Source organism: Sinocyclocheilus anshuiensis, unplaced genomic scaffold, assembly GCF_001515605.1.
Source record: "Sinocyclocheilus anshuiensis isolate Anshui unplaced genomic scaffold, SAMN03320099.WGS_v1.1 scaffold3827, whole genome shotgun sequence".
In the NCBI taxonomy this organism is placed as follows: Eukaryota; Metazoa; Chordata; class Actinopteri; order Cypriniformes; family Cyprinidae; genus Sinocyclocheilus; species Sinocyclocheilus anshuiensis.
The window spans coordinates 59,192-72,343 of record NW_015554555.1 but is presented as its reverse complement, the minus strand read 5'-3'; the positions used below and the strand labels follow the sequence as shown (position 1 = coordinate 72,343).

Sequence of the window (13,152 nt, the reverse complement as noted above, 5' to 3'; positions counted from 1 at the left end):
TTAATTTTTGCCCTGATGGGGGAAATGGGAATTTTCAATGCTTTCGATATTTTCTTACAGCCACTTTCTATTTTGTGAAGCTCAACAATCTTGTTCCGCATATCAGAACTATATTCTTTGGTTTTACTCCTTGTGATGGATGATTCAGGGAATTTGGCCCTTGTGTTCCTCATATTTATAATCCTGTGGAACAGGAAGTCATGGCTGGAGAATTTCATGCTCCTAGTCACCCTGGTGTGCTAAAAATCAGTGTTTCCATTCAATGTGATTAGTTTATGCATCAAAACATAATATTGTTTTCATATGAATTAATTTCTTTGTTAAATGTGTTTGCATCATTGTTTTTTGCGCATTTCTTCATTCTGAATAAAAGAAAAAAACACTCAATATATACAATATGCGCATATAAATTTTTTTTATGTGTATTAGATTTTATTTGCATCTTGGTGTTTCATACCATTTTGTCATGTTTTTTTATGAACTTAACATAAAGTTAAGTTATGCCATTATTTTGTAGGTTGAAGCTCTCAGTAAGCTGAAAGCAGTAAATGAGCTGATTAAATTTGGCACAATAAAAACTAAGACAAAACAAGCTCATCTTAAAGAGGCCATGATGACCTGCCTTAGACAGACGGGATTCATTGAGACTCTTTCTGACCTGCATTCACCTCTCAACCCCAACATATTGCTCGCTGGAATAAAGTAAGATCTGTGTGTGTGTGCTGTTTTATGCATTCAGTGTTTTCAAAGTGATACGCTGCACATCAGTTTAATTTTATAAGATTAATAAACTATATTCGTTGGTGGAGGAATTGTTTATTTTTATTATTATTAATAAAGTAAATATGCAAATAAAGTAAATAAGCCTTTTTACTTCCACACTTTTTACTTTTTTACTTTGCTATTTATGAGACTTTGTAGGATGAATCACTTTTGTTACTGAAAATTAATGTGATTTCAAAGACTAAGCAAGTCGTTATATTTTGATGGTAAATTATATAGACAAACATTTTCATGTTGATTATTAATGTTTATTATCAAATTGATGTTGCCGTGATTAAAGACAAAATACTGCATACAACAGTAAGAATCATTTTAACTAACTTTTTTCTATTTCTCTGCCAGTGTGGAGAGGTGTAAGTACATGGATTCTAAAATGAAACCTCTGTGGATTGTTTACAATAACAAGCTGTTGGAAGGAGAGACAGTGGGCATCATCTTCAAAAATGGAGATGGTGAGGGACAGATGGCTCAGATGATAGGCAAAGACAGAAGGCTGTCACAAGATGTCATTAAATAAGCTTTTAAAAATTTCTCTTTCCCAGACTTGCGGCAGGACATGTTGACTCTACAGATCTTGAGGTTGATGGATCTGCTGTGGAAGGAGGCTAACCTGGACCTCAGGTAAAGTGTGTGTGTGTGTGTGTGTGTGTAAGAATCTGTGTATATTCGTTTCTATTTATAAGTGTGTGAGTGAATTTGATTTACATGTGGTTAAAAGGGGGAATGTGAGAAGAGACACTCATGTTCACCATTTTCATCTCCACTGAACATTGGTTTTTAGGTGTTTATAATTAATATATTACGACGGCGTTTTAGTGCCACGTTAAAAAGTAAAAAATTTAAGTTTAAAAAGTTAAAAAATTTAAGATTAAAGTTGTAATATTTCGAGAATAAAGTCGAAATATTACACAAAGTCGAAATATTACGACAATAAAGTCAAAATATTAGCCTACGAGAATAAAGTCGAAATATTTCGAGAATATGTCGAAATGTTTAGAGAATAAAGTAGAAATGTTTCGAGAATAAAGATTAAAGTTATAATATTTTGAAATATATATAGCCTTTTGCGCATGCAAATGGCCCGGATTGGGAGCACCGGGAGATATTCCAAAGTCTCAGCTTTCAAAATCTGTCAGTTTTATAGTGAAATACAAACAATATGCATATTATAATGTGTATTTTCACGCTCTTTAATGTGGCGGAACAGATCGCTGTATTCGCTTCAGTTTAAGTGGCATGCGAGTCAATCATCTTTCCGATTACAATAATGAGACTTTATTTTCATTATAACTTAGGCTATACTGTTTTTTTCGTGCCTTCTGATGTTCCTTCGCTTTTATATCTTGCTATACACTTGAAATAAAGAGGAAAAACACATAATTTGTATTTCGTGAACGCTTTTTTGAAAGCTGAGCTGTGTTATTAAAAGCAACAAAGCACAAAATTAATGCGATTACTAGTATATATATATATATATATATATAGGTGGCTGGTGCGCTACAAATAATGAATGGAAGACGTTAAATAATTATGCCCAATCATTTACTGTATTATACCATGAATAAAACAGCTTGTGAATAGTCACTTAATGTTATAGCCTACAACCTACCTCAGAAAAGAAAACAATATAATTTATGTTAACGAGTTGGAGTCCACTTCAACCTGTAGAACGTTTTATTAATTAAATAGGCTACATGTGAGGAATGAAAGTTTGGACACCACAGACGTTTTTGCGGAGTAGGTGGTGGAATTTTCACAAATTTGGAATTTTCACAAAGAAAACATAGGCTACTTTAATGAATTGATTCACATAAATACAGCTGTCTGATGATTAAAGAGCTTGAAAAACACATTATTGTAAGACACATCATTTGTGTTTCGCTATAAGACCGATTTTGAAAGCTGAGGTTTTGTTTTATATTAAAAGTACCAAAAGCACAAATCTTATTGCTATTGGGTGGTTGGCGCACTACAAATAACGAATGCAATGGAAGACATGAAATATTATTTCCAAGAATACTGTCCCCACAAGTATGACACATGGTATGATTTCTGCTAATAATCCCACATTTATTTGTAGTGTATTAAAAAAGGGTTAAATAAGAGAGCTACAGCGCAACCAAAAGGAATGTCGATTGGGTGTGTGAGCTGATGTTAAAGGGATAGTTCACCCAAAAATGAAAATTTGATGTTTATCTGCTTACCCCCAGGGCATCCAAGATGTAGGTGACTTTGTTTCTTCAGTAGAACACATTTGATGATTTTTAAGTCCAACCGTTGGAGTCTATCAGTCTTATAATGCATGGCAATGGTAACAAAATCTATGAGAGTACTTGACCCCAGCCTCAGTCCATTCCTTGTGAAGTTCACTCAAATTCTTGAATCGATTTTGCTTGACAATCCTCATAAGGCTGCGGTTCTCTCGGTTGGTTGTGCATCTTTTTCCTTCCACTCAACTTTCTGTTAACATGCTTGGATACAGCACTCTGTGAACAGCCAGCTTCTTTGGCAATGAATGTTTGTGGCTTACCCTCCTTGTGAAGGGTGTCAATGATTGTCTTCTGGACAACTGTCAGATCAGCAGTCTTCCCCATGATTGTGTAGCCTAGTGAACCAAACTGAGAGACCATTTTGAAGGCTCAGGAAACCTTTGCAGGTGTTTTGAGTTGATTAGCTGATTGGCATGTCACCATATTCTAATTTGTTGAGGTAGTGAATTGGTGGGCTTTTGTTAAATGTGAGCCAAAATCATCACAATTAAAAGAACCAAAGACTTAAACTACTTCAGTCTGTGTTCATTGAATTCATTTAATACACGAGTTTCACAATTTGAGTTGAATTGAACTTTTCCACGACATTCTAATTTATTGAGATGCACCTGTACATCTGGACACAAGCCAATCAAAATATTTTTGAGCTGTGATGGCCCTTTTCCATTATTTGACAGTCAATATCCAGAATATTCAAAATATTTTGTCCTCAATCTTTGAAACTAGATTTTGACTTTGGAAACACACTACAGACATCTTTGCATTAGAGATATAAACCTAAAAATTAATTGTTGTACTTGAATGTCTGTCGACATTAGAAACAATGCCACATATATGATGTGCAAGGTCGGAAATTAATGGTGACTTGTGGCAAAAATGCTCCACAAATTCAAGATAAAGGGGCACAAATTGCCCCTACACAATTAAACTAAATCTAGTACGGCTGTCACGATAAAAATTAAATGTGAAAATTAATGAAAAGTGTAGTGGTCGACCAATATGGGATTTTTAATGGCCGATGCCGATATTGAGAAATCAATCTATATATGTGTATATATATATATATATATATATATATATATATATAAGACCTAAACAATTAAAATGTAAACAACAGAGGTAACAAATGATCAAGGTTTACATGCTTGGTTATCAGCATATAGCAGCATTAAATAAGACCAGAACATATAAAAAGGTATACTACACACAATATTATGCCAATTATGGGCAATCAAATACAGCGGATATTCCTGAATAAACATATAAAGGAATTCAAACTTATTATTATTACTTAACACGTTAATAAGTTCTCGTATCAACCAAGCTTTCATTCCGGAATGCACCGGCTTTTGAGTCCACCGGAAAACAGCATCTTGTTTAGAAGTACCCGAGAACAATATGCATATCTGAGGAAGAGCCAGTGATTTTTGATCGTTTGTGAGGTAAACAGTTTCATTTTTGTTTGAATTCGATTAGGCTATATATCATCTGTGTCTCTCACCGGAGCTGCCGCTGGGCTACGGATCTGATGTCTCACGGTATGTTTGAATGAGACTTTGCTGCACGCCTGAGTGTTATTGTATGTAACACAATGTAGTGTCACCGGAGATTAGCTGCGTCCCAATGTGCCTACTTATACTACGCCCTTAAAGTATGTACTTTTTTGGTGAAGAAAAAGTACACCCTTTTGAGTGTGTAGTAGAAGAGTAGGCAAGCTTTGGGACAAACTATTACGTCATACAATTGCGTCTTTAACGGTCCGCTCTGTCGCATAGTTACACGCACCCTGTCACTGTAAGCTGGCCTGTCAATCATCTTGTCACAGTTTATATCCTCCACATTTAATTTCATTTAACTTCCTACCATATCGGAGAGAAAATAAGTAGCATGTTGATCTGCGAGCCGTGGGTCTTCATGCGGAGAACTCTGTTCATATTTTCGGCATGATGCATTTAAAAGTTAACTACCAAACAGATGTTTATAAAAGTTTACATTGCTGTTGCAGATGATAACACAGATAACATTAAATAAATATTTTTTTTACCAGGTTAAATGATGATTATTAGTAACTCAAACCCCTTTATCTAAACCTCTCTACTTAAAGTGGTCATATGATGCGATTTCATTTTTTCCTTTCTCTTTGGAGTGTTACAAGCTCTTGGTGCATAAAGAAGATCTGTAAAGTTGCAAAGATTAAAGTCTCAAATCCAAAGAGATATTCTTTATAAAAGTTAAGACTTGTCCACGCCCTCCTAAAACGCCTCGTTTAAACACGCCCCCACATCTCTATGTCACTGTGTGGGAAGATTTGCATAACACCTAGGCCTGGGCGATAAAACGGTATCAATATTTATCGACGGTACACCTTCTTCGATAGCGATATAAAAAATGTTTGATATAGTGCAGGATATAGGCACGTGCTATGAGTGACGCAGAGAGCACACACAAACACGAACACATGCTGAATTGAGTGCTGTGCCTGCCTGTGATGAGGAGATTGTGAATAAAAAAATTGATATTAGTCGAATTTAAAATAAACATTTGCATTTGAATGTTAGGTGTATAAAAGGCTCCTGGAGAAATTTAGTCTTTTATGGAGGGAGTCCTATTTTGATAGTTTGTAGAGCATATTTCCAGGTGCATCCAGTAGGAGGCATTATTGTACAAGTTTGCTGCCTGCTGCCTCATTGTATTATTACTGAGAGAACGGCAGCTGCGCACTTAGTTTTCCTGCCTATTATTTGGATGTTTGTTGGCGGTTGGTGTTTCAAAGGGTTAGTTCATGACCATAAAAACAATATTCAATACACTTTGGAAAGAAACTCCAGTCTCCTCATTCTTTGTGTCCTGACCGACAAACCAGGAGTGTATACTGCTGATAGTTAGAACCAGAGCCTAGCAGTCTCCTTTCCTCTCCAACAACTGGTCCTTCGAGCCGGATACACTGTTCATTCTGGGTACCATGGAATCTAATGAGGAGATTGTTGGGGCAACCAGACCAAAACGCCGAACACATCCACCAGTCCGACTCCAAGACTTTGAAGTGCAGTATGTAGGGGGCCGAGCTGTAACTGAACTCACTTTCTCACCCTCCTGGGATGTTACCGGCCCATATGACACCTCTCCAGTCATCGTGGGACAATCCTGATTACCTCTATGATGATGCTGCTCCTCGCACAGGTCCTCGGTTGAGATCACCAAGCTTCAGTTACACAGAGCGCAGTGAAAACCTACTTCAGTCATTCATGTCAGCCCAGCAGCCTAGGTACCCTGAGCCTGAGTACTATAATGATCTCCAAGCCATTCGCAGAGAGAATGCACAGCTGCTGCAGACACACCAAGCCTTTCGTGCTGACATGATGGAGTTGAAAGCAGTTAGTACTGAGTTCAAAGAACTTGTTAAAGTTGCTCAAACCCTGAGAGCAGAGCTCAGTCCAAGTAAAGGCCATGACAGTCCTCCAGTGCGACCAGACCCCAAACTGCCATCCAGTCCTTCCTGCCACGTAGACCGGACAGAGCTGGTCACATCAGCTGATGATGAAGAGTGGCCTGAGCTTCCACCCTGGCCTGAGCCCGAGTTAGAACTGAGAAGGGGTATGGAGACTTTAAAGTTATCAAAACCCAGCACAGCTACCTATCAACGAGAGGTACCGAGGTACTCCAGCCTCCAAGTCTCACCCTTCACAAGCATATCTGCCTTCTCAGTATTATTCTCAAAGTCCAGATGTGCTACCTCCGCCTCCAACACCTGAAGACCTCAGAAAGTTGTTATCCTCAACTGCACGACCCTCGTATTGGAAAACTTCACAGGCCCAAATTCCAGTTTCTTCTCCCCTACATGGAGCCTTGCCAGCTCAGTCGAATCGTCTAGCACCTGCAGTTAAGGTAGAATCCAATATACCACATTTAACCCACACCTCAGGGTCAGAGTATGTGTATAGAGGGCCTATCCCAACTATCCCCAAGTTCAGCAGACCAGATCCAAGCGAGTTTGCCAGATTTTGAATTGCTTTAGAGAATCTGCTTCCTCCAGATGGTACTGAACTCTTTAAATATCAAATACTGGTGGACCATTTAAAGTTGGATGAAGCTAAGCTGATTGCAGATGCCTTTCTTAACTCGCCTACCCCATTTACTGACACCATGGTGGCCCTCCATGAGAAGTTTGGTCAGCCCCACCAACTAGCATTGAGAAAAATTGCCAGTGTTCTGGAAGCCCCTGATGTAAGGCGTGGGGATACTGTTGCATTCCAGAAGTTCGCTCTTCAGGTACAGTCATTGGTGGGTTTGTTGAAGACTTTAGGACCTGAAGGTGACATTGAACTGAATTGTGGGTCACATGTTGCGTGCCTTTTGAGCAAACTTCCTTCCGAACAGCGAGCTGAGTTCCGCCGTCACATGTTCCGGCAATCCGGAACTGTACCTACACTGCATGATTTCTCAAACTGGCTCCGCTACGAAGCCTGGTGCCATGACTTTGATGTAGAGATTGCCTCACGAGGAGTTCAAGACCGACAGACTTCTAGATCTGTTCAAAGTAAAAATACTGTAGCCATTCTTCATGGGGTTGGAGAGGCTCACAATCTAACTTCCCTGTCCCCTCAGAAGGGTACTACTCAACAGACCAAGCCAGTTGAGGTGAAACGGTTCTGTCCCTTCTGTGATAGTACAGAGCATTATTTGAGTCAATGCAAAGCATTTGCTAAACTTACCACTGATCAGGCCAAAGACTGGATTCGAGATAATAATCGCTGTTGGCGCTGTGCCAGGACTCATCATGCTGCTCAGTGTGACCTGAAAAGGCCCTGCGACCTGTGTCAAGGTAAACATCTTCGCCCTCTGCACAAAGTAAATGTCAAATCTTAACCGTCCGTGCCGAGAAAAGTTGCCTTACCAGTTCCTCTCCAGACAGATTTTACCTGAACAAACCTGTTGTTGGGAACCGTGTCATGCTCAAGGTAGTACCTGTGCATGTTCATTATGAAGACCGTACTTTAGAAACATTTGCACTTCTGGATGACGGCTCTGAGAGAACCATCTTGCTCCCAACTGCTGCCAAAGCCCTGGGCATACGAGGTACACCTGAAGAACTCCCTTTGCACACTGTGCGACAAGACATTGAAGTTCTTCATGGGTCCTCTATCTCCTTTCAAGTATCCTCAACCCACAAGCCTCAAATCCTTTACAAGATTGAACATGCCTTCACTGCAGATCGCCTCAATCTGTCACGACAGTCTTATCCTGTGGATCAACTGCAGAAGAAGTATAGACACTTACGTAATCTTCCCATCCTGCCTGTGAAAGATGCTCAGCCTCTTCTTCTGATTGGGTCAGATCAACCACATCTCATTACACCAATCGAGCCTATCAGATTAGGTTCTCCAGGTGGACCTGCTGCTGTCCTCACACGCCTGGGATGGACCCTCCAGGGCCCTGCATCATTCATGGGGCGGCCTGCATCCTCCCAACAATGCCTGATGACATCGGTCCTTCCACCTCAAGATGAGCTTTTCAATAATGTCCAAAGACTCTGGCAGATAGAAGCTGTTCCACACAGGGATGAGAAAGAGGTGACTCGATCTAAACAAGATCAGGAGGCTTTGAAGTTACTCGAAACCAAGACTATCCGCACAGAAGTGAACGGCATTCTTCGACTGGCAACGCCCTTACTACAGCAGAAGCATATGCCTCAGTTACATGCCCCTAAGGAGTCAGTCATGCCCAATCTGCGCAGTATTGAGAAACGTTTGTTGAAGGATCCAGTGAAAGCAGAGACCTATAGAGCAGAGATGGAGAAGCTCATACAGACAGGAGCTGTCCAGGAAGTAACTCAGGAGACAACAGACTCTGACGAATGTTGGTATATACCACACCACATTGTCAGTCCTAATGGGAAATCTCGTGTTGTTTTCAACTGTTCCCACCAATATCATGGGCAAAGTCTCAACCAGTATCTGTTGCCTGGCCCTACACTTGGCGCATCATTGCTAGGTGTACTCATCAAATTTAGGGAGCATCCAGTTGCAGTAAGTGGTGACATCAAGGCGATGTTCCATCAGGTCCGCCTCCTTCCTGAAGATCGTCCCTTACTGCGGTTCCTCTGGCGTGATCTGAAAGTGGATGAACCCCCTAAAGTCTTTGAATGGCAGGTGTTACCATTTGGTACTATGGTACTATTTGGTACTGTGCCACTTATGCTCTGCAGCGCCATGTGACCGAGCACAGCATGACTAGTGAGTCCATAAGGTTCTCAGTGGACAACTGTTTTTATGTGGACAACTGCCTTCAGAGTCTGAGCACCCCTGAGGCAGCCAGGTACTTGGTCGATGGATTGAGAGAGATGCTTTCCAAAGCTGGATTTGAGATACGACAATGGGCCAGCAATGTTCCCAGCGTTCTGAGTCACTTACCAACAGAAGCTCAAGCTGAGAGTTTGGAACTTTGGTTAGCTCAAGACAAGTCGGATGTACCAGAGTCAACCTTAGGCCTAAGCTGGAACTGTCAGACTGATACCCTAGCGTACAAGCACCGACCTGTTGTATATGAGACTCCCACCCTCAGGAACATCTACAAGGTCCTAGCCACTCAATATGACCCTCTCGGACTTCTTTTGCCCTACACCACTCGAGCCAAGGTCATAATTAAGCAGCTATGGAATAAGCAGCGGGGTTGGGATGATCCAAACTTACCACCTGAACTCTTGCAGTCATGGCACGTCTGGGAGAATGAACTTCAGTACCTGCCAAGCATCACCCTCCCTAGGACTTATGTCCCTCCTGAGGTGGAGAAGGATGGTGCCATACATGAAGTCCACATATTTTCAGATGCTTCCGAACAGGCATATGGAGCTGTGGCATACATGAGGACCACTGACAAAAGAGGCCAAGTGTACCTGTCTTTTATGGTAGCTCGATCCCGAGTGGCCCCCAAACGTTCTCATTCCATTCCTCAATTGGAACTTTGTGGAGCTCTTGTGGCCGCTCGGTTAGCTAGATTGCTTCAGAGGGAACTGACCTTGCTTATTGAAACCATGGTGTTATGGACAGACTCTTCCACTGTCCTTACCTGGCTGAACTCTGAATCCTGCCACTACAAAGTTTTTGTTGGCAATAGAGTCGCCGAAATCCAGGAGCTAACAGAGAAGTGTTCCTGGCGCTATGTGGATTCTGCGAGCAATCCTGCAGATGACCTCACTAGAGGCAAACCTCTGAATGTCCTTACAGGGACAAACAGATGGTCTCAAGGACCTCCTTTCTTACTCCAAGATTCAGCTACCGGGCCAGTGATGCCAAGAACAGACCTGACAGATGACCCCACAGAACTAAGGAAGTCTGCCTTCTGCGGAGCCACGGCAGTACCACCCCAATTCATTATCTCTGATTCTCTGAATCATGAGACCTGGCAAGAACTCCTGGATGCCACTGCCAAGGAAATTGCGGTAAACTCTACCTCTGATTCCTTTCCAAATGCAGATGATTATCGTCAAGCTGAAATCCTTATTCTCAAGCAAGTACAGCAGGAGTCTTTCCCCAGTGACTATCAACATTTGGAGAAAGGGAAACCAGTGTCTTCTGACAGTAACCTTCTTACCTTAGCTCCTGAACTGGACAGATGTAGTGGTTTAATCCGGGTGGGAGGTCGGTTGAGGAATGTACCTTACACCCCATTGTATTGGACGCTCATCATCCAATCACCCGGCTACTGATTAAGCATTATGATTGCAAGCTGCATCACCCAGGACCTGAGTGGGTCTTTGCCGAAATGCGGCGCTATTATTGGATCATCCGTGGCCGTGAAGCCATTCGTTGGCACCAGCATGGGTGTCCAGAGTGTCAGCGTTGGAGGGCACAGCCAACTATTCCTAAGATGGCAGACTTGCCTTCTGCCCATCTCCGTCTCCACAAACCTGCCTTTTGCTCATGTGGTGTAGACTGCTTTGGGCCAATGCTAATTAAAATTGGGAGACGCACAGAAAAACGCTGGGGGATAATCTTCAAGTGTCTAACTACCAGAGCGGTGCACTTGGACCTCCTCAGTACCATGAATACTGATTCCTTCCTAATGGCCCTTAGGCGGTTTGTTGCACGAAGGGGAACACCAGTGGAACTGTGGTCAGACAGAGGAACAAACTTCAAAGGGGGTGAAAGAGAGCTGAGAGAGGCCTTCACTGAAATGGCCCCTGACTTACAGAAACAGCTTGCTCGTCAAAGGATCCAATTTCACTTAAATCCTCCAGCAGCCCCACATTTTGGAGGAGTGTGGGAGTGCGTAGAAGCAAAGTTGCATAGCACCTTTGGGGGCGGCTGTATAAAAGGCTCCTGGAGAAATGAAGTCTTTTATGGAGGGACTCCTATTTTGATAGTTTGTAGAGCATATTTCCAGGTGCATCCAGTAGGAGGCATTATTGGAAAGAAGCTCCAGTCTCCTCATTCTTTGTGTCCTGACCGACACACAAGGAGTGTATACTGCTGATAGTTAGAACCAGAGCCTAGCAGTCTCCTTTCCTCTCCAACATTAGGAGTGGGTCAGGGAGCGTCATCAGTAGCACACAAGATGCGGTGATAATGTAAGTGACATGTTTTTTTTTGTGTGTTTCGTTGTGAAAGCGAAACTACTTTGTTTGGCCTTCCAAAAGAGGACGATATCCGCTTCGTCATGCCTAGAGCTGATCCGTGCTGGTCGCTGAGGAAATACATCAACTTTGCGCTGTGGATCGCCAGATCGGCTTTCACCGTGGATGAAGCGGAGTCCAGCCTGGGGTCATCACATGTGGTTGCCGCAAGCCCGCTGGATGCTCCTTCGCCGAATCCGCCGGCCGCACCGTTCTCAAGCCCGCCGGCCTCCGCTCACTCAGTCTGCCGGCCGCCACTCACTCTAGCCCACCGGCCTCCGCTCACTCAGCCCACCAGCCGCCGCTCACTAGCCCGCAGTGTGTGACGCTGTGTGACGCATTTTATGGAATACTGTTTCCCGAACCTGCAGAGTAGCCTACAATGGGTCTGTGCTCACCAAACAACTGGTCAACTGGAGATAACAACTGGTCCCCTTCTTTAATTTTATGGAAAAGGTCTGCTTGAATAATCTGCTACTGTAGATGTCTCCTTCTGATAATGAAATTACGAAACAACGAAAAAACAATTTTATTAGCAAAAACCACAACTGGATCTGGCATGAGTAAATTAACAGCAAATTTTTAACATGTAATAAATAAAAAAAAAGATTAGCCCATACTGTACACAAACTGTATGTTGACGGTCAACTTTGCAGAAATGATGCTACTTTCTGGTTATCTTCACTGTGAAAACTTTACTATGTTGCATACTACAAATATGAAAATTACCAATGAAAATTACCCTTTGGGCTGATTTGGGTACATTTACATTCATGAATGTTAATTAATGTACACTGTCCCTTTCTGGGAAAAACAATTGATTATGTTATAGTAAAAGAAATACCTATCTCAAGCATTAAAAAAATATTTTTGTGTATTCATCTGTTACGTCCCAGGTGTAAGGTATGCCTAGGCCTTAGGGTAAGGGAGTAAACAGTGAAAAGAAAAGAAAAATGCGACAGAGAATAGTGACTGAAAGCTGTCTTAATGCATCTGTGCGACAGGACTGAAGCTGACTTAACGTGTTTGTGCAACATAATTGAAAGCTGACTTAACGTTTGTCTGTGTAACAGACTAGCGCGTTTCTGTGCGACAGAACAAAAGCTGACAATGTGTTCTGTGCGACAGAACCGAGGGCTGATTTAGCTCATTTTCTGTTCAACGAAACTGAAAGCTGATTTGACGCGTGACAAAACTCAAGCTGTTTTAGCGCGTTTGTGTGTGTCAGAACTGAAGCTCACTAAGCGCATGTCTGTGTCACAGACTAAGGCAAGTGTGAGTACGGATGAATTTATATATCTTATTTAATTGTAGTGGGAGCAGTTACAATCAGCTGAGCATCAGCTGAGCATTATAACCAATCACAGATGTTTCTGTTGAGCTTATGAATGCAGTGGCCAATCAGATGCGTTTAGATGAATATATATATATATATATATGATGTTCCACTTACCTAAAGGGAAACAATATACAACATAATGCTGAATT

General features: G+C 41.9%; 1 protein-coding gene across 1 annotated transcript in view; it reads left to right on the top strand.

Annotated features, from left to right (window-relative positions):
- LOC107671515 (phosphatidylinositol 4,5-bisphosphate 3-kinase catalytic subunit beta isoform-like) overlaps positions 1 to 13,152 on the top strand; it is a 100,327-nt gene that overhangs the window by 64,426 nt on the left and 22,749 nt on the right. Inside the window, exons 18-20 of the mRNA XM_016464436.1 lie at positions 518 to 702; positions 1,126 to 1,235; positions 1,326 to 1,404. Coding sequence (XP_016319922.1) covers positions 518 to 702; positions 1,126 to 1,235; positions 1,326 to 1,404 — 374 coding nt within the window. The remainder of the gene's footprint in view (positions 1 to 517; positions 703 to 1,125; positions 1,236 to 1,325; positions 1,405 to 13,152) is intronic.